This window comes from Patagioenas fasciata, chromosome 1 (genome assembly GCF_037038585.1).
Source record: "Patagioenas fasciata isolate bPatFas1 chromosome 1, bPatFas1.hap1, whole genome shotgun sequence".
Taxonomy (NCBI): domain Eukaryota; kingdom Metazoa; phylum Chordata; class Aves; order Columbiformes; family Columbidae; genus Patagioenas; species Patagioenas fasciata.
In genome coordinates, this window is record NC_092520.1 from 147,129,567 (window position 1) to 147,154,832 (window position 25,266).

General features: G+C 41.4%; 1 protein-coding gene across 1 annotated transcript; it reads right to left on the reverse strand.

Moving 5' to 3' along the window:
• Window positions 1–932: 932 nt before the first annotated feature.
• Window positions 933–23,362, reverse strand: GALNT8 (polypeptide N-acetylgalactosaminyltransferase 8). The gene is made up of 11 exons (XM_065852598.2): window positions 23,029–23,362; window positions 20,482–20,770; window positions 18,416–18,582; window positions 17,126–17,309; window positions 14,629–14,826; window positions 8,941–9,055; window positions 6,265–6,450; window positions 4,551–4,688; window positions 3,626–3,721; window positions 2,876–3,043; window positions 933–1,179 (listed from the first exon to the last, which is right to left on the reverse strand). Exons 1-11 carry the CDS (start codon window positions 23,219–23,221, stop codon window positions 1,000–1,002), a joined length of 1,914 nt encoding a protein of 637 aa, XP_065708670.1. The 5' UTR covers window positions 23,222–23,362; the 3' UTR covers window positions 933–999.
• Window positions 23,363–25,266: the final 1,904 nt, after the last annotated feature.

A 25,266-nucleotide genomic window follows, 5' to 3' on the forward strand; every position in this document is an offset into this window, starting at 1 on the left:
TCAGGGCCAAATAGTTCACATAAAATTTACAGAGAAATTAGGAAGTTAAACACAAGTCACATTAAATTATATTTAAACAATTTTTCAAATAAACCCTGAATACACCTTTTTATTTAGATTTAGTTTATTTTAGAGGAGTTCCCTTTAACAAATAAACGTAGGTTCTAGGAGTGGTTACTCTAAGATGTAGGACAGCCAGTGCCATCTAATTAACTCATGTCTACCTGGAAGTTGCCTCCCATTAGCAATTCATGTCATATTTAATCAGTTTCTTCGACAGATACATGCTATTGTGTTGGTCTTGTATTAGTTTGTGGAAATCACTGAATCCTGTTGTTTCCAAGGTGACTTTACGCACTTTATCAGCTGGCTGGCACAAACCAGCTTAACATAGGTAAACATAAAACAGCTTTAGTGTGGCATATTGCTGAATCCAATAAATTTCACTGAGAAACTGAGATATGTCTAGATAATGTATAGGGACAAAAGAACAGGATGTGTTTCATTTCAGCCACTAGCATAAGCACATCTTGACTTTGCATTACCTATATGACCTAAGACAAGAACAATGATCCAGTTCAGCCTGAGATAAACTCGGGAAGTCAGACCCACTTTCATTTCTTCTGAATTTTCATATCTAACTGAAACGACGAAGTTAGAAAGTTAGAGACCTTACACTAGTCTTTCATTAATGAGCAAAGAAAGGCACTTGTAAAGGACAACAGGAGGAACTTAGGTGGGTTGAAACACTCTCAGACATCATTGCTTCTCTCTGGTAACAAGAAAAGAGAGTGAAGACTAACTTTCTTAACTGAGGAAACTCAGGGAGGGTAATGCCCCAAGAATTTAATGAGACAAACTTGCTCCTTTCCATGAGTAGCTACTACCTCCTGCAATAATGAATACATTGTAACAACCTGTGTAAAAAAACCTCTTGAGGTCATTGCTTTCAGCTCTGCATTACAAACACAGCAAATGTCAAGTAAAATCATCCTCTAGTCAATGCTTTGGGTGCTGTGACTTCAGTTCCAGGTCATTTGTCTTTCCCCAGTCCTTCACCGTGTGTTGGATATTCCACCTTTGCCCTGTGCACTTCCGCATTACAGGTCTGTATGAAACCGAATCGTCTGCTGTGATTTCAAGGCATCTTTTAGTGCTCTTGTTGATTATGGCTGATCCCTGCAAAAAGAAACGAAGTATGAGAGAAGCTGAGGGCTTATAAAATAGTGTTCAGTCAGGAAGCAATTCTTTTGGCCTCTACAAATGTGTTTGAGAAACACTAGTAGATCACAAATCTGAAAGAAAAATGTTGCGTTTTCCTCAGGCTAATGAGCTGTGGCATCTTATGGAACTCTCCAAGGCATATTGAAATATATATGGAGGTTAATTTCATGTCTCTTTTGTGGGAGCTAGAGGAAAGGGTGAGTGGTGGTTGTTTTTTGTGCAGTCTTTGGGATTTTTTACAGTTCAAAAAAATCACTATCGTAAATTTTAAGACTGTATCCTGTTTTGAAAGAGCTAGTAACATATTTGTCTCTTATCTCTAAGCTGATATTTCATTACCAGCTATTGGGTGGGGTGTGATTAAGTCAACACATCACATTGGAAACGAGGATTTTCATGAGCGATTGGACTCCAGAACAAACAGGATCTGAACCAGATCCTTCAGGCAGTCAGTTGATTCACTATGACAATGCTCGATGAAAGTTTACTTTTAAGGTGAGTCTAAATCTTCCAGAAACATACCTGAATTTTTTTCTAAACTTTGTGGTTACAGACCAGACTAAGGATGAAAAAAAGCTCACGAGTGGAATTTCTGCAGACCATGTAGGTCTATATTATTTGATGCACCTGAATGAAACTCCTCTGTTCTCAACCATTGCTTAGTTTTTCACTGAGAGACACAGTAAGAAGGCCCGTGCATTACATATAAAATTAATTAAATATTAATTACATAAAGCTAATAAGGTTTGAAATGCCTGAGAGGGGAGAAGCTGCATAGCTTCCTTTTGCATCTCCCTCCATCATTTTCATTGCTGCCTATTTATCCTGCCCCAACAGCACAGCAGTATCTGTTTTAGACTATCTGACTAAGCTAGTATTATCATATTCTGTATTCAGAGGCACTGAATACAGAATACAAAAGTATCACTTCAGACCTTAAGTGTGTCTGCATTGGCTGACATAAATCCTGCACAAATGAAGTGACATGGCTTGAAGGCTCTAATCACCAACCATAAGCTGAGCTCTGAAAGGACGAACCTGATCTCCAGCAAGGATTTCCATACTCAGATGCTGGTACAGAAGATTACACTAGAGAGTGGGCAGGACAAGGCCTCACCCCACTTTTTCCCTAAGACCAACAGGTCCTATGAGGAGGCTGGGAAATAGATGGTGGACAGTGGAAAGAGTTCACAATGTGTATTCAGACTGTCAAAAGCAACAGAGGCACCTGGGCTTGAACATTCCCAGCCCGTCAGCTGAACTGTGATAACTGAGCAAGTGAAGGTTTATGGTTAGCCCAGCTAAAAACTAAAAGACTCAAACCATCAAGTAAAAGGCTCAAACCAGCTGATTCTATCAGGACTGACAGGCAGCTGGAGTACAAATAAGTGGCTGTGGTTCAGACAGAAAGTGAGAACTGGTTAAATTCTGGTAACTCAGTCAGCTTCAGTTTTGTGACCATTGCCTTGTTTTTAATACCACACACTCTTGAAGACTCAACCAGCTTCACCAGAGTTCTTGCAGTGGCACCTGCAAATCTTGCAGTTGAGGTAACATTAGTGAAACCCAAACTGCTTTGCAAGGAAAGTGTCTAAGGATTCAATACAATGGGAAAGCTTATTGAAATATGGCGATATAGAAATCCATCTACCTGTTTAAAATCCCAGTGTAGGTTCAGGCTTTTATTCACAGCTGTGTCACATCGCTCTAAAACTGGCAGGTCCCCATTCCCAGGGTCTGTTAGGCATCTATCAACTGTATTCCGTCGGGCATGTAAACCTCCTACATACATTTCTCCAGTGCTGTGATAAAAGATGTGCTGAAAGGCAAAGCAACACTGCTGTCAGTGAATTAAATTATCAGGGAAATCTCATCAGCAGATGACAGCAGACAGCTCCAAAAGTGATACTGAGAGGTAATACCCGTATAGCACCACCATTCACTGACTTATCAGTAATTAAACCAGGATGAATTTGACCCTATGCAACATCCTTCTGCTTTCCAATGAAAAAAAGCAAGATGCTTACAATTGAATAGTAACACTTAGCTTCCCTCCTACTGAGAGGATGGGCAGTGAGGTGTGAGGAAGAGCTCCACCTCTCTCCCATTCACCCCACTGATCTTCTCTTAATCAGCAAGATCAATCAGTATCAACAAAAGGCCTCACATTTTTTTGGCAAGGCTGAACCAAAAGCCTTAGTTTAATGCACTTAGATCTCCACAGGAACCTGCTCTGCTGCCAGTTGCATTGGGGAGCAGAATTCAATGAAATAAAGGTTAATATTGCCTTTTGGATAGCACGGAGATAATAGTTTTGATGTTTTTTATGGCCCTGAGGATGTTTGAAAGGAACAGTTAGCAACAGCTCCTATGTGAAGATCTGATTAGTTGTTTTTATTACCTGTGGTGTATATGCATGACAGGGATGCATAATTGGTGTGTTTCCAGGGACAGGGCCCTGATCAAGACAGATGTCTTCTTTCAATGTGTTTTTCATCTGCAGAATAAAACAGGAAGTTTACCACGAGGAACAGCAATCCAGTTTTCATCTCCTCACTGCTATTTTTAGAAACCATCTTGAGAGCCCTCCATCCAATCCTGAAGTGGAAGATACAATATGGGTTCAGAAAAAAAAAAAAATCTCAGATTAACTTTGTAGAAATAATTGATCATAGCATAAATCAAAAGCAAACCTAAGGTCCAAAGACTCATTGACAAAATGTCATGCAGCACCATGTTCACAAATCACCAGGCAGTTCCAAACAGGTGACTATCACAGCCCAGCTCCAGCAAGGTATGCAAGCTTGGGTCTAGAAAATGCATACCTATACTGAGAAGCTACTACAGCCTGGGTGATTAGTTCTCTCTTTTGCAAACAGTGGCCTGACTTCCAATGTTTACATGTTATCTTGATTAATACCTGCGTTCTTTCCAAATTATCCTCCTAATCTCTGCAGGAAAAAAAAAAAAAAAAAAAAATCCATATAGTCCATTGAAAAATTCAGGCCCTTACAAGAACATATTGATCCATTCTTGTTGGTCAATATATGAGTTTTCCATGGAGTAAAAAGATGCATGTTAAGCACTTTCCCAAACTGCTGTTGTGCTCCCATCATTACATACACAATAACCACAGTTTAGGAATTCCAGACTGATAATTAATATGAAAAAGATTTTAGACAGCTTCAGTGTCTAGAAAGACATGTAAAAGTCTTTTTAAAGTTTCTAGAAAAACATATAATCAGCAAAACAGTGTCCACAACAGTTCCATAACAGTAGAGGTAATTGGTTTTTCTGTATTTCAAATAAACAGATTCAACACTTACTATTCCATAGCCAACAATGTTGGGAAGAGGTATTAAATTTGGGTAAACATTTTTAATGTACCAGTCAAAATCTTTACATTTCAGTTTTTTCCTTAGCTCTTTTCTGGAAGAAACATCTCCAAAGTCTATTCCAGGATTCTGCAAGAGCAATATGTAAAATTTCAGAACATCAAAGAAACTAGGGAAAATACAGACTTATTTCTCAGTATTGTCTATTCAAAACATAAAAATATATTATAAGGTTCATTTAAAAAACCTGTAGGAATTTTAAATTTCAGAATTTCAGAACACGTTTGCCTAGAGGTGCCAATGAAGTACTGAAAAACTAACATGTTACAACTTCATAGATATAAAGAACATCAAATATAGATATGGCTAGCCCTAAGTGAAAAATAAGACAGAGCTTATGAACAACCTTAATCAATAGACTGTTGACTGTGATGCTCATCTCATATGGGATCAATCAAGATTCAAACTATTGTTTCCAAGACTGTGCAACTTCTTAGGCAAAGTGTAATAGCTCCAGCAGGAAAATTGGACAGAAATCAGTTGAACAGGAGCTTATACCTTGTCTTTAAGCACTTCTGGAAAATGCAGTTTGTGACCTCAATAAGTGAGGTTAGGAATTTCAAATAGACTTGTACATCCCAGAGAAAAGGGCTAATTAAAGATGAACAAGTTATACTCCAGTTTCATTTCGTGATAGAACTGATACTATGTTCCTACTAATGGCTTAGTATTTGATGACTAACATTTTCAGATGAAAAATTCCAAATACTTACAGTAAAATGTAATTAATGGGGAAGCAAAGTGGACTCTTCTGAAGTTTTGATTTATGCTATATTACTATGTATTTAAATTTGTTTGTTTAATAGCTATTCAAAAAAACACAAGGAGGTGGTGGGCTATTCTTCTTTTGCACTCAGGTGCAGGCTGGGAAAATTCACGCATTTGTTTGATTTTATTTTATTGACTGAAGTTATAAATACTCAAAAGATCTGGTCTCACATTTCCAGTATCTTCAACAGTTTGTGCTAGAGAAAAATTAAAACCATATGCAGAAGTACTGAAATTAATCAAAAGGAGAAAAAAAGCCTGTAATTAAAAGGACTTAGGTTATTATTATTAAAGGAAAGTTCTCAGTTTCCTGGTATTACCATTTTTCCACCTTCTAAGGATGCGATAAGATTTTTCCCTTTTCTTGCAGGGAAAAAACAAAAACAAAACAACAACAACAACACAAAACAAAAAACAACCAAACCAAACGAACAAACAAAAGCAGAACTTTGGGCTGCACGGAGAAGAGCTCACTACTTAATAAACATTTTTGGGTATGTGATGAAGACTAATTGAATACTGTATTTAAAGTGCAATTTTGCTTATTTAAAAGCTATTCAGGGACACCCAGATCACTAGGCACATGCTCTTTTGTGCAAAATTTTGAATATTCCAAGTAAAATATTCCCTAAAAAAAGTTATAATACATGTTAAATAGTTTCATTTTATGTTGTTCAAGTTAGACATCAGCTTTCGGTCTGAACCTAAGAGGAACATGTCTATGATAATGGCTCTTGAGTGCTGTTGATATCAATAATTGTTAAAATATATATATTTTTTTTCTCCACAGTATCCCTCTTTTTGCATGAGTACATGCTCTTATTTGATGACTTTTAGATTTTGGATTCCAATTGGAAACACAGAGAAACACTGTCACCTCAATTGGAAGATTCCATGCAAAGTAGACCATGTACTTGTAGTCATCCATCCACACTTCGGCTGCCCGCAAGGCGTTGCGTTGCATTGCAGTGCTTAAGTCTGGCAAGTAAGGCTTGTGAGCTCTTTCCAAATGAGCGATTCTTGAACAAGGCAGCACTTCTATTTTACCTCCACACTGCCAGGCCTAGGTCAAGAAGAAAGAATTTGAGGTAAAGTTGCCTATTTATTCAAACCCTTTGCACTTTCTGTTAAAGTGTTTCCATTTCTGCTCCCCCACACTCCTTCACCAGATGAACTGCCATGACCTCAGCATTCAAAGTTCTATTTATTTCCTGGCTTCAGTGAATGAAAATAATTTTTCAATACTTTTCATTCCTACTGTGTGTATCCCTGTCACAGGTCCAGGAAAGTAGAGGCATGTTCTTTCTTCTTTTGATTTGGCATCACCATTGACAAAATGACTCACCAGTTTCTGGATAAGGCGCTCAGATCAGTTGGCGTAGATGCACCAAGAAAAATTGGTACATACCTTCAAAAGATCTTATTAGGAGCTAGTCTGCTAAATATTGTGGGGTTTATGGGCCTGAGTCCTTCAGAAGCGGTGACAATGCCTGGGACATGCTAAGAGCAAAGCTGGTCCTGCAAGATCTTAAACACTAGGGAGAATTCAAGGGAAAATAAAAAAAAAAAGGGATTCCTGGAAAACATGTATATGGAATTCAAAGACATACCTAAGCAGGCCATAACCAATGTTTCAAAAGTCCCAAAGCTCCAGAACAAACACAACCAACCTGACAATACGCGAACCAGTATAAGTGTGGAAGTTCTTCTAAAGGTAAACAGCTATGCAGAACTGAACTCAAGCTGGAAAGTCCACATGGCACTGCACAATGCAGATTTATTGTCCTAGTTTAGGAATCACCACACAATGCTCCATCATTTACTACAGACTTCCTTTCACATGTTCACATTAAATTTTCCCAGACTGACAGCTGGCTAAATAAAAACATGAGAGGCTGCTTGCATGCTAACCAAGCATATATGACACAAGAAAACTTCACAATAGAAATAAATAGAGACCTTTAACGCTATTTTTACAATAATTTTTCAGAGCAGTTTTGTATTTTAACTGAACCAATTCTCCGTTGTTTTCACTTACGGCATTTGTACAAATGTTTACAGACTAGATATACAATGCCAGCACTGTGAATGATGCAGGGTAATAAAGAAAGAAGTGTAAATCTTTTTTTTCAAACAACAGAACTGAAATATTAATTCACAACCTGCCTTGCAAAACATGAAGTGACAACATGTGACATTTCAGTCTCAGATAGAATCTTAAGCATGGAGTCTTTGGCCATGACCACCACAGATAATGGAAAAATGTGCCAAAATCTCCAATACAGTATCAACCCAAGTTAGTATATCCACATGATTCAGTGTGGTGTCTTCTGCTTTTCACAAAGCATGCTACCTTGTTATAGAAAGAAAAAGAAAAATGGTCTTTTTTTACATTATTTGCTCAGACAAACGTATATTGTCTGTATTATCTTTTATGCGCTTACTAGTAGGTAGCAGAACAAGAAAGAAAAATCTATAAAAGCATGAGAAAATGCCCATACTAGACCCACAGTCCCTCTTGCCTAGTATTCTGTATCCTGCAGTGACTGCAAATTTAGTCCTGGGGAAGGTTAAGACCAAGACAAATACATACGTTACCTCTCTCAGCCCCCAATTATTTTCATGTCAGGGGACTTTCTGCATATTCCTGTGATTCACTTTTGTTTACTAACTCTGAGTATGTTTTTCTTCCATTACAGCTCAGTTTCCCCCCAGAATGACTACAAGTTTTTAAGACCCTCAATACCCTTTGGACGGAGCTCTGCTCCTGGACTGTGGGTCTAGTCTGCTACTGGAAGAATGAAGTGCCTCCTCCTCATGGTCATTTTGAAACTGGTTGCTGACTTCTTTCAAGGACCTCTAGTTTACAGAACCTTTTATTTACAAAAAAAGAAAAAAAAAAAAAAAAAAAAAAAAGATAACCAAGCCCTTTTTCCTAGATATTTAAGTCTTGCTAACAGGTTTATAATTCTCACATCCTACCATCTACCATCCCTTCTCTTCTTTATATAGATAAGCGTTAAGTTCATTTTTTTATTCTCAGGTCTTCTAGAGTATATCCAACCACGATTACTTTTGAAAAATACTCATCGGTAGAATTTTTTGTGCTTTCTTATGTTCTCTAATAACTAAAGACACTCCAGATAAAATTATCCAAAAAAAAACCAAAAAGCAGCCTCTTGATTTGAAGACATTCAAAGCTGAAAAACACATTACTTTCTAGGGCAGACAGATCTCTTTCTGGTCTTGTGTTTTTGTTTTTTCCTAATGCAGAATGGCATTTAACTTGATCTCATTCTTCTGCTGAACCAAGCAACATATACCTTAAATTTCTACAGGAGACAAAATCATTAAGAAATATCAACAAAATCTTGCTGGTGAGCCATAAACACCTTTGGAAATCTGTCACTTCCATCTGGTACCCAAAGAAAACAGAGTTGTTCTGAAATATTAACCCATGCTTTGAACAATAACCAATGGCCTGAGTGTTTTCAAACAAAATCACATACTAATTTTCATTATCTTTGAGAAAAAGGTGAAAAAATAGGCTTACCCTCAGTCCAAGTTCCACATTTTCTCCTCCATAGATGTGCATTCCACCATCCAGTACACCAATCTCACCCAGAAATTTCCTGTCTGCAGCAAGAATCCCCATTATAGATGGGCTTCTGGAGAACCAAACAAGTAAAATTAGAAAGAAACAACAATGATGGAAATTAAGTAAAATCCATTAGCCATCAGTCACATCTTGAACTTCCAGAAGGATTCCAGTTGTATCCAAGAGAGAGTAAAATTTTTAATTGAAAACAACGTGTGGATCAGCATTAAAGAATCCAGAAGACAGCTGAACAATGGTCTAAAAAGCATGATCAAGTATTTTTTTAAGAAATTGGCCCATTTTGAGAGGAGATGTAACAATTTTCCTACATTTAAGAGAAGAAAAAAATCAAATTAAGCTGCAGCAAGGAAGAATTAGGTTGGACGTTATGCAAATTTTACCTAACATTAAGGAAACTTAAACACTAAGCCCATTGCCAAGAGGTACTGTGGAATCACTGTCAATTGAGGTTTTGAAAGAGAGATGAGACAATCGTATGGCAGGACCAGCTCCACTGTGGATGAATGCTAGAGGTGGGGAGAAGGGAACTGAGAGGGGATTTGGTGCTCTTTTCGTGTCCCCATTCTCTATGACCAAATCTGCTTATGTTTTGTCTGGTCTAAGAATTGTGGACACCCTCTCACAGAACATTCGTTAGCCTACATTTGACTTGTTTTCATTCCATTCTCCTGCTCAAACTATTAATGCTCACTGTATAACGTTTTTAACACATACAGGTGCCAATTTCACCCATAGTTGTTTATCTAGGTATCTGTGCAGTCCTGTCTCCAATGTTTGGCTACCAAGTGTAGTAGTATACAAATGAAGAAATCTGTGATCTCATCTGAAAAAGACAGTACATTATTTTCATATGTTTTCATGGTGTCTTTCCTCCTCAGGATCTACACAGTAAATTTTAAAGACCTTTATACAAATAAGAAAGGTGGGTTAACCTCTGCTGGCTGCCACCAGGTGCTCACAAAGTGGATCCCAAGCCTAGCAGTAAGGGTTCACTTTAGATATAAAAGCTGTGTGTATTGTGTTCACATCTTTTTCTTGCTTGTGATACACAAGTGATAAGGGTTGAAAAGGGCTGCCCAGGGCTGCTTGTCTCAAAAAGACTGTGGCAACGCAGACTGAGGTTCTGTCCCAAACAGTGGCTGTTCAGGTCTCCGGCTGCAGGGAGTGCCAGAGCCTGCTGCTGCCAGAGGAGGGAGGCCAGCACTCTACTTGTGTGAGGTGTGAGCAGATGCAAGATCTGCTCGACATGGTTGTGAAATTCAAGGAGGAGGTTGGGACGCTGAGGTCCATCAGGGAGTGCGAAAGGGAGATCGACTGGTGGAGTAACACCCTGACGTGCCAGTCGGAAAGGCCCCAGGGAGGTACCCCTGAAAAGGAGATGGACCTCCTGCCCTCTCGGACAGAGGCGGGGGTCCTGAGACAGCCCCACCCTTGTTGCTGTCAGGCAGAGGTAGGGGACCTAAAAGAAGACAAGGGTTGGAAGCGTATTCCAGTTCAGCATCACGGGCAGCCCCCCTCCCTGCCTGCTTTGCCTCCCCAGGTGCCCCTCCATAATAGGTTTGAGGCCCTGGATCTTGAAGAAGAGGTAGGTGAGGAGGTGGTGCCAAGCCTGCCTACAAGATCACATAGGAAGAGGCAGTTGACTACACAACTTAAGACTGCCTCTGATAAGAAAGAAAGAAGGGTGATTGTAATAGGAAATTCCCTTCTGAAAGGAACAGAGGGCCCAATATGCAGGGTTGACCCTCATCTTAGGGAAGTCTGTAGTCTACCTGGAGGCCGGATCAGGGATATTGCTAGAGAGCTCCGCAGACTGGTGCACCAGACAGACTACTACCCACCGCTGGTCTTCCAGACAGATGGGGAGGAAGCTGCTTCCCGTAGTCTGAGGGGAATGAAGAATGATTTCAAGGTCTTGGGAAGGATGGTGAAAGACTCAGGGGCTCAAGTGATCTTTTCTTCGCTCCTTCCCTCTTCAAGTGACAATGTGGGGTGGAATGGGAAAATTCAGTCTCTAAATGGTTGGCTCCAAGACTGGTGCTACAGGCAGGGCTTTGGTTTTTTTGATAATGGCTGGTTTTATAAGACCCCAGTCCGGACAGTGTTACATGGGAAAGGCTTATCTCGCAGGGGCAAAAGGATGCTGGGGCAGGAATTAGCTGGGCTCATTTGGAGAGCTTTAAACTAGGCTCGAAGGGGGATGGGGTTGTAGCTTGGCTTGTCCCAGTGGGGCAGCATTCTAAAACGGATGAGGACCGGGTGACCTCCTGTGCCCCTAGGGAGAAATTGGTGTGCTCTGCTCGCTCCCTGAAATGCCTGTACACCAATGCGCGCAGCATGGGGAAAAAGCAGGAGGAGTTAGAATCCTATGTTTGGTCAGGAGATTATGATCTGGTGGCAATTACAGAAACATGGTGGGACAGTTCACATGACTGGAATGGGGTCATGGATGGCTACGCCCTTTTCAGGAAAGACAGGCCAGCCAGGCGTGGTGGTGGAGTTGCTCTCTATGTGAGAGAGCAACTGCAATATACTAAATTCTGCCCAGGAGCAGATGAGGAACGAGTTGAGAGTGTATGGATCAGGATCAAGAAGCAGGCTGGCAGGGGTGATACTGTTGTAGGTGTCTATTACAGGCCACCAGATCAGGGTGAGGAAGTTGATGAGACCTTCTATGCACAGCTGAGAGTGGCCTCACAGTCACAGGCCTGGGTTGTTGTGGGTGATTTTAACTTCCCTGATGTTTGCTGGAAGGACCTTTCAGCCAGCCAGCCACAGTCCAGGAGGTTCCTCCAGTGCATTGATGATAACTTCCTCATGCAGATGGTGGAGGAGCCCACCAGGAGAGGTGCACTGCTGGATCTCATCCTCACTAACAAAGAGGGTCTGGTCGAAGCACTAAAGGTTGAGGGCTGCCTGGGTTGCAGTGCCCACGAGATGGTGGAGTTCAGCATCTTGTGTGGCAGGAACAGAATAGCAAGTAGAGTTGCAACCCTGGACTTCAGCAGGGCTAACTTCGGCCTTTTCAAGCAATTGCTGGGGGAAATCCCATGGGCAAGATTGCTTGAAGGAAAAGGGGCCCAAGAGAGCTGGATTGCATTCAGAGATTGCTTCTTCCATGCTCGGGATCAGAGCATCCCCACACGTAGGAAGTCGAAGAAGGGAGCCAGGAGGCCTGTGTGGTTGAATAGGGATCTGTTGGGTATGCTCAAGCAGAAGAGGAGAGTTTACAGGTCATTGAAGCAGGGACTGGCCACTTGGGAGGAATATAAGGCTGCTGTTAGAGGATGTAGGAAGGCAGCTAGGATAGCCAAGGCCTCCTTAGAATTACAGCTGGTGAGAGGGGTCAAGGACAGCAAGAAGAACTTTTTCAAATACATAGCAGATAAAACTAATACCAGAGGCAATGTAGGCCCACTGATGAATGGGGTGGGTGCCCTGGTGGCAGAAGATACAGCGAAGGCAGAATTACTGAATGCCGCCTTTGTCTCTGTCTACTCTGCTGGAGGCTGTCCTGGGGTGCCCTGTACCCCTGAGACCCCGGATGAAGCCAGGTCAATGGAGGAGTTTGCTTTAGTCGACGAGGACTGGGTTAGGGAGCAATTAAATAGTCTGAACATCCATAAATCCATGGGTCCAGATGGGATGCTGAGGGAGCTGGCTGAAGTCATTGCTAGACCGCTCTCCATCATTTTTGCCAAGTCTTGGGAAATGGGAGAGGTGCCCGAAGGTTGGAGGAAAGCAAATGTCACTCCAGTCTTCAAAAAAATGTCAAGAAGGAGGACCTGGGTAATTATAGACCGGTCAGTCTCATCTCTGTCCCTGGGAAAGTAATGGAACAGCTTATCCTTGGTGTCATCTCAAGGCATATCAGGGATAAGAGGGTCGTTAGGGGCAGTCAGCATGGCTTTCCAAGGGTAAGTCATGCTTGACCAACCTCATAGCCTTTTATGAGAATGTAACAAGGTGGATAGATGATGGCAGAGCGGTGGATGTGGTCTACCTTGACTTCAGTAAAGCCTTTGACACAGTCTCTCACAGCATCCTCACAGCTAAATTGAGGAGGTGTGGTCTGGACAATAGAGTAGTGAGGTGGGTTGCAAACTGGCTTAAAGAGAGAAGCCAGAGAGTGGTGGTCAATGGTGCGGAGTCCAGTTGGAGGCCAGTATCTAGTGGAGTGCCTCAGGGGTCAGTACTGGGGCCAATATTATTCAATATATTCATTAACGATTTAGACGAGGGAATTGAGTGTACTATCAGCAAGTTTGCTGATGACACTAAGCTGGGAGGAGTGGCTGACACGCCAGAAGGCTGTGCTGCCATCCAGCGGGACCTGGACAGCCTGGAGACTTGGGCGGGGAATAACCTGATGAAATTTAACAAGGGAAAGTGTAGAGTCCTGCATCTGGGCAGGAACAATCCCAAGTTCCAGTATAGGTTGGGAAATTACATATTAGAGAGCAGTGTAGGGAAAAGGGACCTGAGGGTCCTGGTGGACAACAGGATGACCATGAGCCAGCACTGTGCCCTTGTGGCCAGGAAGGCCAATGGTATCCTGGGGTGTATTACAAGGGGGGTGGTCAGTAGATCGAGAGAGGTCCTCCTTCCCCTCTACTCTGCCCTGGTGAGACCCCATCTGGAATATTGTGTCCAGTTCTCGGCCCCTCCAGTCAAGAAGGACAGGGAACTGCTGGAGAGGGTCCAGCGTAGGGCAACAAAGATGATCAAGGGAGTGGAGCACCTCCCTTATGAAGGAAGGCTGAGGGAGCTGGGTCTCTTTAGTTTGAAGAAGAGGAGACTGAGGGGTGACCTTATTAATGTTTATAAATATATAAAGAGTGAGTGCCATGAGGATGGAGCCAGGCTCTTCTCAGTGGCAAACAATGATAGGACAAGGAGTAATGGGATCAAGCTGGAACACAAGAGGTTCCACTTCAATTTGAGAAAAAACTTCTTCTCAGTGAGGGTGACAGAGCACTGGAACAGGCTGCCCAGGGAGGTTTCGGAGTCTCCTTCCCTGGAGACATTCAAAGCCCGCCTGGACACATTCATGTGCAACCTCACCTAGGCGCTCCTGCTCCAGCAGAGGGATTGGACTAGGTGATCTTTCGAGGTCCCTTCCAATCTCAAACATACTGTGATACTGTGATACTATGATTACTACAATCATCTGCCACTCCAACACCTCCAAAGAAAGAACTGCACAACTTAATACATGTGAGTCCTCACAGACGTGCAATTGTCCAACAAAGTTGTGAGATTCACTCCATATTGTTGGGCAAGCATGGAGAGGGGCCACAGTTCATCTTGTGGAGTTAATAAATATTAGTACCACACTCCTACTTAAGGAAAATAAGATAGAAAAATCAAAGGCTCGGGGATTGCCTGAAAATCTGACAGAAGGATCAGCACAAGGCAGATTCTGTAATACAGCCCTGCAACTGCTGTAGTGAGATTTTCAGAGCTGCTAAAGAACCGACACTTCCAAACTAGCTATTCAGGTATAATGTGCTTTGCAGGTATCTATCCCAGAACCTGTGAAACATCTTGTTCCCTCTGCTAGCTCTACATTGGATATCATGTATCTTGGTTCACTCTCAGATTTTGTTCATACTTACTTACCGAACTGGAGCTGTTTCATCTTTAAGAGCGTACCATTCATCTGGTAGAGCTTCATAAAGGCACCAGAGTGCCCAGTCAAATCCGTCTGCAGCTACTGAATACTGAATAAGCTCGAAGTCATCAAAACGAACATTGTCAAATACTGGTGATACTATAACAGTGCGATCTTCTTTTATTCGAGACAAAATAGGTTCTGCCCTACCAAAATTAAGAAATAGAGTCTATTAGAAACAGAGTCCATTCAGCTTTAAAAAGTGAAAATCTAATGAACAGTACTAAACTTTAGTTTGGAGAAGAGGAGACTGAGGGGTGACCTTATTAATGTTTATAAACATATAAAGGGTGAGTGCCGTGAGGATGGAGCCAGGCTCTTCTCAGTGGCAAACAATGATAGGACAAGGAGTAATGGGATCAAGCTGGAACACAAGAGGTTCCACTTCAATTTGAGAAAAAACTTCTTCTCAGTGAGGGTGACAGAGCACTGGAACAGGCTGCCCAGGGGGCTTGTGGAGTCTCCTTCCCTGGAGACATTCAAAGCCCGCCTGGACACATTCCTGTGCAACCTCACCTAGGCGTTCCTGCTCCAGCAAGGGAATTGGACTAGATGATCTTTCGAGGTCCCTTCCAATCCCAAACATACTGTGATACTGTGATACTGTGAAACTTTACCCCCTGTTTCTAAAACTGGGTTAGCTAGTTTACTTAGGCCTCTACAAAAAGTTATATGTCAGTTTTGGAGTGTTAGTAGCCCAAATTACTAATGCCATGGATCAATTCTATCTTCCATTAGGCAACTCTTGCATTTTTATTGTCACTAATCATGCTAACCATAAGTTTCACAGTTAACTTTCTGGGTTAATTGCTGCCTGGGTCTGCCTCCTGCAGGTTCTAGAAAGTCTTCACTCTCTGCATGAAGAGACAAGAAGGAAAGGAAAAGGAGGGGAAGGAGACCCTGAGAGGTGCCCTGGGATTGATCTTTCACCCTCTTTCCTCTGTGCTTGATGGTATGGCTGTTGTATGAGGGAAAGGGTGTGACCAGTCAATGAATACCTATGATGGAAGGAGGCTCAGAGAAGATAGGCAAGGACAACATGTTCATAAAGCTCAAAGAAGAATGTAGGGAGTGGCAAGGACAACATGCTCATAAAGTTCAGAGAAGAATGTAGGGAGTGACAACAGCTATCATAAAGGAAGCTGAACTTATCCCAACACCAAGAGAACTGGAAAGTGGTGTTTGTGTTAGATAAATGGCAGTATCAGTTAAGTGGAGGAACTGCTTATGTACAAGGCCTTCCTAAAATAGTCAACAGAAACTATTATCATCCTGAGCCAGCTAGACCAACATGGGGGAAGTGTATAGGTGGCACAGCCCAACATAGAGTATGAAAACTGAACACCCAGTAAAATGAATTTTGAAGAGAGTAATGTGCTTGAGTTGGATTCAACCCATGTGTTCCTTCCCAGCAACTAGGGATGTCCAGCATCTTGATGGTGAACATATACAGAATGGTAATGTGAATCATATTTGTATTACAGTTCAGTGGTATACTACAATTGCTATATTGTGCTTGTGTTGTGATTTCAGCATATTACTGTATCACTTTTCTAAACCAAAACCTTGCGTAATGTCAAATATCTTCAAATGAGTAAAGTTTGAATGAAAATGTTAAACCTTCTCCATGTGGAATATCTAAAAGAACCTGCTCAGAGAGTATTGGACTCAAATAGAGGGAATCTTTCTGCTGAACCTCAATCACTGTTAAGCCTAGAGGAAGTGACTTTGTCTCTCCCTACATAGTCTTTGACAGCCCAACCTAGCCCATTGAGTCCTGAAAGCCATGACTAAAGGATTTCAGTTTTACTTTTAAGATGGTAACAGCTCCCAGAAAGCAAGACAAATAGACAATAGCCAGTGAATTCAACAACCCAGAGGAGAGAGAACTTAGAGATTTCACACAAAACGGTACCACAGACATCACTATCTAACAGAACATGAATACCCATCATCATCCACTTGTTTGTCTCTCTTTGCAAAGAGTCCTATAGAACTATAGAACCTGCACTATTAAACTAGCAGGTAACAGTAAATAAACATGAGTCAAAACTGTAATAAGAACCAAACCATTTTAAAATAATTTGGTATTATGGCTGCCTAACACACTTATAAAGGTCCAAAGTTGCTGGTGTGCAACTAAACAACCTGCATCATTCTTACATTTTTTCACTGCATGAAGCAGTGAAATAAATATACAGAGAAGGTAGGTATTTATCTCTTCTTCTTCACTAAACAGCTTACTCTGCTACTTCTCTGCTTTGGTATTTATTTCAAACAATTGTATCCCTTTTCCTCTCAGAAATCAATGATTTTGTGTCAATTAACATGTGGCAAGTCAGAAAGAAGAATCACATATGGGACATCTGGCCCAGCTACCGAGTTATACTCCTTGCCCACCACCCTCTCCCCATGTCAGAAACTCTCCAGCCTTCATAGTCTTACCATTCCATGTTTACTTCAATATGGGCATCTAAAATTGCAACAATATCTGCAGTTGATGCCTCCCAGCCAGAAATCCGAGCTTGTGTTAGGCCTTGTCTTTTCTGATGTCTGATGATCTTCAGCAGTCCAGGATGCTTTGTATTGTAATTTTTGATGTGTGTTTCCAAAGGTTCTTTCAGATCATCTAAAACCACATTTTAATGATTAAAAAAAAAAAAAAAAAAATAATAATCAATATTAGGAAATAGAGAAGATCATGTAGGTAATGGCTTTCCAACTTCTCCTGACTCCAGATCAAAAATTGATTTCCTCTTTCTAACAGAACAGGTAAAATCATTCAGGTACTCATGAATTCAAGAGGTTTATTTTTTAAAACAGCTTCCATTCCAGGCATTCATTTGACTACCTAAATTACCTTTACATATAACGTTATTGTGTGGCTTCTAAATTGTACAAAAATACATCAGCATGTAGAAACTTTAGACATGTGCCATAACAGCAACAAAATAGCTATCTTAGTGCAGTGATTTCTGTATGTATCTTCACCATATGGAAATGAAAAGAGAAAATAAGCCCTGAAAATGTGAAATGCTTCTGTGAGAGCTGTAGGTATGCTAACTTCCTCACCAAAGAACACAATAGTATCAGAGAAAAGGAATAGAAAGTTGGGATCTCTTAGTATCATTTTGGGAATTCACTTAAACTCTTGCTCTGCTCAAACTGACATGTTTTTCTAATAGCTACGATGCCTTGGCAACGGGAGAAATCCAGCAGAGCACCCTTAATATCAGGGGCAGGACTGTTTCTTATAGGTGATTTTACAATTGAGCTTTGTTCAGCTCAATTTTAAGAACAATGATGCACCAACTTCCTCCTCTAGGAGTATTTTCCACAACCCAAGATACTACTCTTCGAAGAGATATTTTAGACACCTACAGAGATAGTTTTCTTGGCATACTCTTAATTTGGTAGTGTACCTGATGAGCCAGTGATGATAAATACTCCCTCACTTCAATTTTTAACCTTTTCAAATACTTGCAAAGCATCATCCTGTTCCTTATTATATGCCTTTTTTTTTTTTTTCAGATTGTTAAGGTTTGGAGGTGTTTTTTTGGTTGGATGGTTGGGTTTTGTTTTGGTTGGGTTTTGTTTTGTTTTGTTTGTTTCCTGTACTCAATTTACTTCTTAATTTTGAGTGGTCTACTCTGGGTGCACTCAAAAGGCCACCAATAGTCATTTAGCACAAAAGAGGCATAAATTAGCAAGACTCCATGCCTTCTCTTCACTTACCATTTGAACTGTAATCATCTACCAGGATGATTTCTTTCAATAAATGAGAAGGTGTTCGCTTAATTATACTAGTAATTGCACGTAAGATGGTTGACAGTGCTTCATTCAGAAATATAAGTACAACACTGAGTCTCGGAAGGTCTTTTGGATATTTTTTCGTTATACAGCTGTAAAAGAAGAACAACTTTAGGACAGTTTCTAAAGAAACTCAGAGGGCAAGGTAGCTGCAAGAAGGCAGAATTAGGATGTTGGGCTTAAAACATCTAGTGAAAACCAGCATAAGAGTGATTAAAAAATATAATTATTCATTTCAGTTGTGTTATGTATGTATATAAACCATTTGGGTAAAGTTAAAATTTCTGCTAAGACAATAAGGAAGAATAATTACTGTTTCTCAATCCAAAACGCTTATAATAATTTGAAATAAAGAATACAGTTGACTAAGCCAGGGGTGATTAACTTACAAGGTAGTGGACATGTGAGAGATTTGGCTTTTTGCATTTACAATGCAAATGGTTTTTGCATTTATGTGACAACAGCCAAACTTGACAGCAGACAAAAGCAAATTAGACAATAATGCTTTTGTACGTGCAATGAAGAAGAGCAAGGTAGGTTTAGCTATACTTAATTGCCATGGGAGAAGGATTCTCTTGGACAAAGAATCTCTTTAGAAGTTCTTTAAAAAGCTTCAAAAATCCTTTTTACAGAGTAAATCAGGCCTTGTGGAACACCATGCTACCCCAGAATAAATTGTTTCCACTATTGAAGTAAACCTGACTACCTCTGTACTTCCTGTTTACTGTAATTTTTTTTAAAGTATGTATTTGGGATATTTATCAGCTCTGCTAATTAACATGCTGGCCATCAGGCAGATGGTGAGGATTGGGTCTTCTTCATTAGTGCTGAGCACTAACTCCCTCTAGGGAAGAGAAGAGAGTATAGCTGGATTATTGGACTGATCGTTCCCTCCCCTTAGAAACATTCTCAGGAAAGCAATACTCAGACTACCTGAGTTCTGTAGCTGCATAATGTAGCTCTCTGGGAGGCAAGCTCATGCTCCAAGTAGATCTCTATTGTGGCAATTGTGCATGAATTGAATGCATTTTTGTGGGAATTCCTCCATTAGATTCATTATCCATTAGTTTGAGAGCCTGCGTGGATATCTGCAAAAGGCTGCCTGTGCAAATACATATTCACAGAGAGGCAAAAGAGCATCAGGCACTGCAGCCACCCTTTGGCACCACACAGGCTAATCATGCACTTGCTCCAGCCACCTCTGCGGTGGCTGCTCCAAGCAGCTCTCTCCAAAACGATCCCACAGCAGAGTGGGGATCATTCAGCTTGGAGCTGCCTCGGGAGGATCTGTGACTGGATCACCACTTTATGCCCTCACACAACTCCACACCTGAGCACCCAAAGGTATGCTGCACAAAAAGTCCCCCTAAGCTCACTCTGGAAGCTGCTATACAGCCCTCACACTACTTCAGACACTAGGAACTGAGAAACACGTGCTAACTGTCATTATGTACCAGAGCTGAGGCTTGATCCAAGACCCAGAGGACAACTGCACTCAAGGGGAAAATATTACTGTCTGCCGTAGCTGGGACCAGCTCCATCCATGCAGTACAATAAGGAACCAGTTGCATAACCTGCTCTTTGCATGTTCCAGAGGGCTGCCCGTAAGTCAACTCCCCTTTTCCCAAGTACAATGTTGTTAATTCACACCCAGTTTGCAATAAATTGTCTTATCATATTAACAGAAAAAAAAGTTGGCTTTTTTAACAGATACTGGTTCCTTATGAGGATTTGAATGATTACTTATGCCAGCTCCCATAATACCACTGGTCTGCTTAGAAAACATTATCTATTGGCTTCAAGAACCAACTGAAAAATCCCTTAGGCTTCCTCTTATGAAGTGTAATGCTTACCTACATCTTAATCCTTTAGATGCTTACCCCACTATATTTTTCAAGTAATTAATTCTCAGACTCTGATAACTTGAGATGGAAGCAGAGAGAAGTTAATTTCATGTCTTCTTGTGGATGTAGAGAGGGCTTATACTGTACCTGGGAGATCTGGTGTCTCTGATAGGTCGATCTAGAGGTAGCCGGTCACTGAGATAAACATTATACCCATATTTTATGAACAGATTCTGTGCAACAGTTTGCTCCTCTTCCCTTAAATCTCTACCCCAGCGTTTGAACAAAAATGAGTCTGGGTAGAGCAAACTGTGTACAATCTTCTTTTCCCCCTCTGCATTGTCAGCTTGGCGTACTTCAGTCTTGGAGTTATCTTGCAGCTTCAGATCATATTCTATTTGGTTTATATTTTCACGTAATGCTTCCACTGATTTTGCTGATTGAAAATAAGAAAAAGATTGACTATAACAGCAAGTGAAAACACTCTCCATCATCATAACTGAGCCAAATTCTCCTTATAAACTGCAGGTAAACCCTGACCTCTTGGAGTGTTGTTAGGTTCACAATATTGAGCCTGTGTGAGGTTGTTTAGGACATATTTTTATTGAAGGTAAATACAAGAAATAAGCCCTTTGCATCATCTTTTGAAAACTTTATTGTCATTTTTGATTTCTGCTTTATCAAAAATCTTTGAACACGTAAATACTAATCTCTCAAGGTCTTGTTAAGTTCACAATACTGGACTGTGTCTTACAAAAATGGCACAGAAAAACTTGTAGAGTTAAAGCCTACTAGAGTTAAATTACTGTCTTGGTGAATGAGGGAAGAGGAATGGATGTTGTTTAAAGTCTGATACTTCCTCTCACAAAATCCTCACGCACAAGTTGAGGAAGTATGCACTAGGTAAGTGGATAGCAAGGGGGATTGAACTGTCAGGATCAGAAGGTTGTAATCAGTGGCACAAAGTCCAGATGAAGACCAGCCACTAGTGGAGTACCCCAAGGGTCAATACGGGTTCCAACACTGTTTTAATATAGAATCATAGAATCATTTTATTTGCAAGAGATCCTTAAGACCATAGAGTCCAACCATAACCTAAATCTAGCACTAGACCGTGTCCCTAAGAGCCTCATCTCTACATCTTCTAAACCCCTTCAGGGATGGTGACTTCACCATTTCCCTGGGCAGCCTGTTCCAGTGTTCACAACCCTTTCTGTGAATAAGTTTTTCCTAATATCTAAGCTGAACCTTTCCTGGTGCAACTTGATGCCATTTCCTCTCATCCTATCACTTGCTACTTGGGAGAAGAGACCAACACCCTCCATGCTACAACCTTCTTTCAGGTATTTGCAAAGAGTGATGAGGTCCCCCCTCAGCCTCCTTTTCTCCAGGCTGAACAGCCCCAGTTTCCTCAGCCGCTCCTCATAAGACTTGTGTTCCAGATTCTTCACCAGCTTTGTTGCCCTCCTCTGAACTCTCTCCAGCACCTCAGTGTCTTTCTTGTAGTGAGAGGTCCAAAACTGAATAGACAATTCGAGGTGGGGCCTCACCAGTGTCAAATACAGAAGGACGATCACTTCCCTAGACCTGCTGGCTACACTATTCTTGTTACCAATGACCTTGAAAATGGGACACAGTGCACCTTCATCATGTCTGCCTGTGGTACCAAAGTGTGAGTGGCTGACACACCAGAGAGTTCTGCTGCCATTCAGAAGGACCTCAAAAGTCTTAAGAAATGGGCCAACAGGAACCTCATGAAGTTCAACATAGGCAGGTGCAAAGTCCTGCACCTGGGGAGGAACAACCCCATGGACCAGCACCGGCTGAAAAGCAGTTTTGTAGAAAAGGACCTGGAGATCGTGGTGGACACCAAGATGAACATGAGTCAACAGTGCACTCTCATGACAAAGAAGGACAAAAGGTACCCTGGGCTGCGTTAGAAAGAGTGGATCAAGGGAGGTGATCTTTCCTCTCTACTCAGAACTGGTGAGGACATACCTGGAGTGCTGTGTCCACTTCCAGGATCCTCAGTACAAAAGACACATGGACATACTGGAGCAAATCCTACAAAGAACCACTAAGATGATTACGAGACTGGAGCATCTCTTATACAAGGTGAGCCTGACAAGGCTTGGGGACAGGGGGTGACTTACTGATGTATGTAAACCACTTATGAGAGGGCCTAACAAAGATGGTAGAAGAGTCTTTGTAAGTCTTTGTCTTCCTGGTGTCTAGTTAGAGGACAAAAGGCAGTTGGCACAAACTGAAACTCTCTTGTGTCTATGCTGAAGGTACACAAAGGAAAATGACTGAGTCACAGGTCCTGTTGTTGCTCACCCACACAAAGGAGGCTGTTTCTCTTAAAGGTAGCACTTCATAGCAAACAAAATCATGACAAGAATAATAGCCACCTGAGGTTAGTAAGCTGGTACAATGACCTAAAAATTGCTTACCACTTCTAAAAGAGTTCAAGGTCTAATATGCAAAAAAAACATGATGATCATGAAAGACTTTATTTTTTCTTGTGCAAGCAGAGAAGCTAACAAATATTTTTCAAGACTGCAAGAAAAAGAAAAAATCAATAGTGTCCCGGGGAATCTAAACAAACATTATCACTACTATCTGTTATTCTGTCCTTCAGGAAATCTAGATACCTAATCCTCAAAAAGTTAAGTAGCATAGCATTTTACTTACAGAGGTTATAAATGTTCCCATCCAAGTGATCCAGTCTTTGAATGATGATATCTGGGTTCAGAGATCGAGGATTAACTTCCAAGAAATCACATCTTCCCTTTCCTTGATCTTGGAATAAGTGCACGAGATAACATACAAAACCTGTGATCAAGATTAACAGTGCAACTCTATGTGGTCTCTTCCAGGGTGCCATTGTAAGCTTAAAGAAACTCAGTGTTCTGCAGCTGTTTGGAGTTTGTGGTTCTGTGTCTGCACTGAGTCTTCTTGCCAAACACACTGAAATTGCCTTTACTTGACTGAGAGCTAAGACTGCTCAGATGAAGTAATTAAGTCTAATGAGTCATAGAACTGATGATGATAAGGTATAGCTTGCAGGTGTTTTGTCCTGCATGTTTATATACATCTGTATGAGTTATTGATGTCAGAGAAGGTGTGCAGCTCTCACTGGCTCATGTAATGAGTGACGTGAACAGAGTGAGCACATGATGCCGTAGGAAGTGCAGGGCTGCCGTGTAAATGTCAGAAAACCTGTCACACAACAAAGCACCTGTAGACCCAAAGACAGTAGGAATAAACTGCAAGCCAATTCTATACTTTCTGGTCATTAGCAGCTGGGGAATTGTGAATCTAATCAAAGAAAAATGTGAGAGGCCATTCCTGCAGTTCACCACTACTAAAACCCAGCCAGTTATGCCTCCCACACAAACATGAATTTCAAGTACTGTTCACAACAATAACTAGCATACAGAGCTTTCCTTTCCATAGAACCACCAAGCTTCTTCATGCTTCCCAGCATTGCTGTCCCAGTGTGGTCATCTTCTGGCTACAGTCCCTCAGGGCTGTGCCTGCCCCAATGTGTGTCCCCCACACGCCACAGTCCCTTCAGAAGCATCTCCTTCCAAAAGTGTGTCTGCAACTCCAGGCCTCCTCCTCAGGAGTCCCCTCTGCATGTCTCTTGCCCTAAGGCTGATGTACTTTCTTAGGTATATCAGTTCATGGTCTCTTCCTCCCCAGGGAAGCCCTGCAGCCCCTGTTACAGAAGCTCTAACAGTTATGCCGGATGCATTTTGCTGTAAACACTGCTTCAAATTCACATCACTAGTGTACAATCCTTTTTTTTTTTTTCCCTTCCTAGAAAACATCAAACTTTGGCCTGATTAATGTGAAAAGAAAAGAAGAACCAAGACTACTGAAAAACAAAATAGTCATACATGCCAAGATTCCTCTATTATGTTAAGTGCTGATGGAAATGAAAAAGGAGCAGGGGGGGGAGGGGAGGGTGGTATAAGGAGAAAAAAAAAAGACAGAGATCATTCCTCAAGGAAAAAAGGGCAGGATAGATGGATCTATGGATCTCTTTGCTAATCACTTGCATTTCTTTGTCCTCACAAGTTTTCCCATGACCCAGATGTTGCAAATGCTCCTAGGCAGTGTGATTGTCCACCTGACAAATCCACCTGCACAGAAACGCAGAGTGATTGAGCCCGTTTGCCCTGGACCATGTCCAGATGGCTTCTGAAAATCTCCAGGGATGGAGGGTACATCACTTCTCTGGGAAACTTGTGCCAGTGAACAGTCACCCTCACACAGTAAGCGTTTCCTGAAGTTCAGATGCTGAGTCGTAGCTGTTTTATTTCCTTGGGAATGCTAGGAAAAGTATTTGCAGATTGTACAAGAATTACAGGATGCTTAGGAAAGGAACTAAAGGCAGGAAATAAAAGCGAGCATGGTGGTTTGAGAAGGAACAAACATAGAAGAACGAGTGAGTGGCTGGTCAGTTTGCTCGTTTGGCCATGCCCTGTACCTGACCTGTCCTGTCTTCTTATCAAACTTCATTTCTGAGCATATTCCTAAGTGAGGAGCTCTGCTCTGTGTGCATTTGTGTGCTTGGAACTCCAAGTGCCAGCAACTGGAGATCACAGGTCAGAAGGACCGTGTGCCTGTTGTGCAAGCAACTGGAGTGACGAGAGTGAGTGAAATCAAGTCTTGACAACTGAACTGGTGACCTGGAGTTTATCACAAACCAATAGCTAAATCTCTCTTTCCTACCCAAAACATAGATAAGGCTATAAAGCATAGGAGCATAGAAATGAGAAACAGGCAAGGATCATACCGGCAACATTGGAGACCAGCAAACAGCTTTTATTTTCATTTTCACTCAGTTCTGTCACTATGCCCCTAATAAGTCCCAATTCCATTGGCCAAAAACAGTAGGCAACTCCACAGAGAACAGACCCT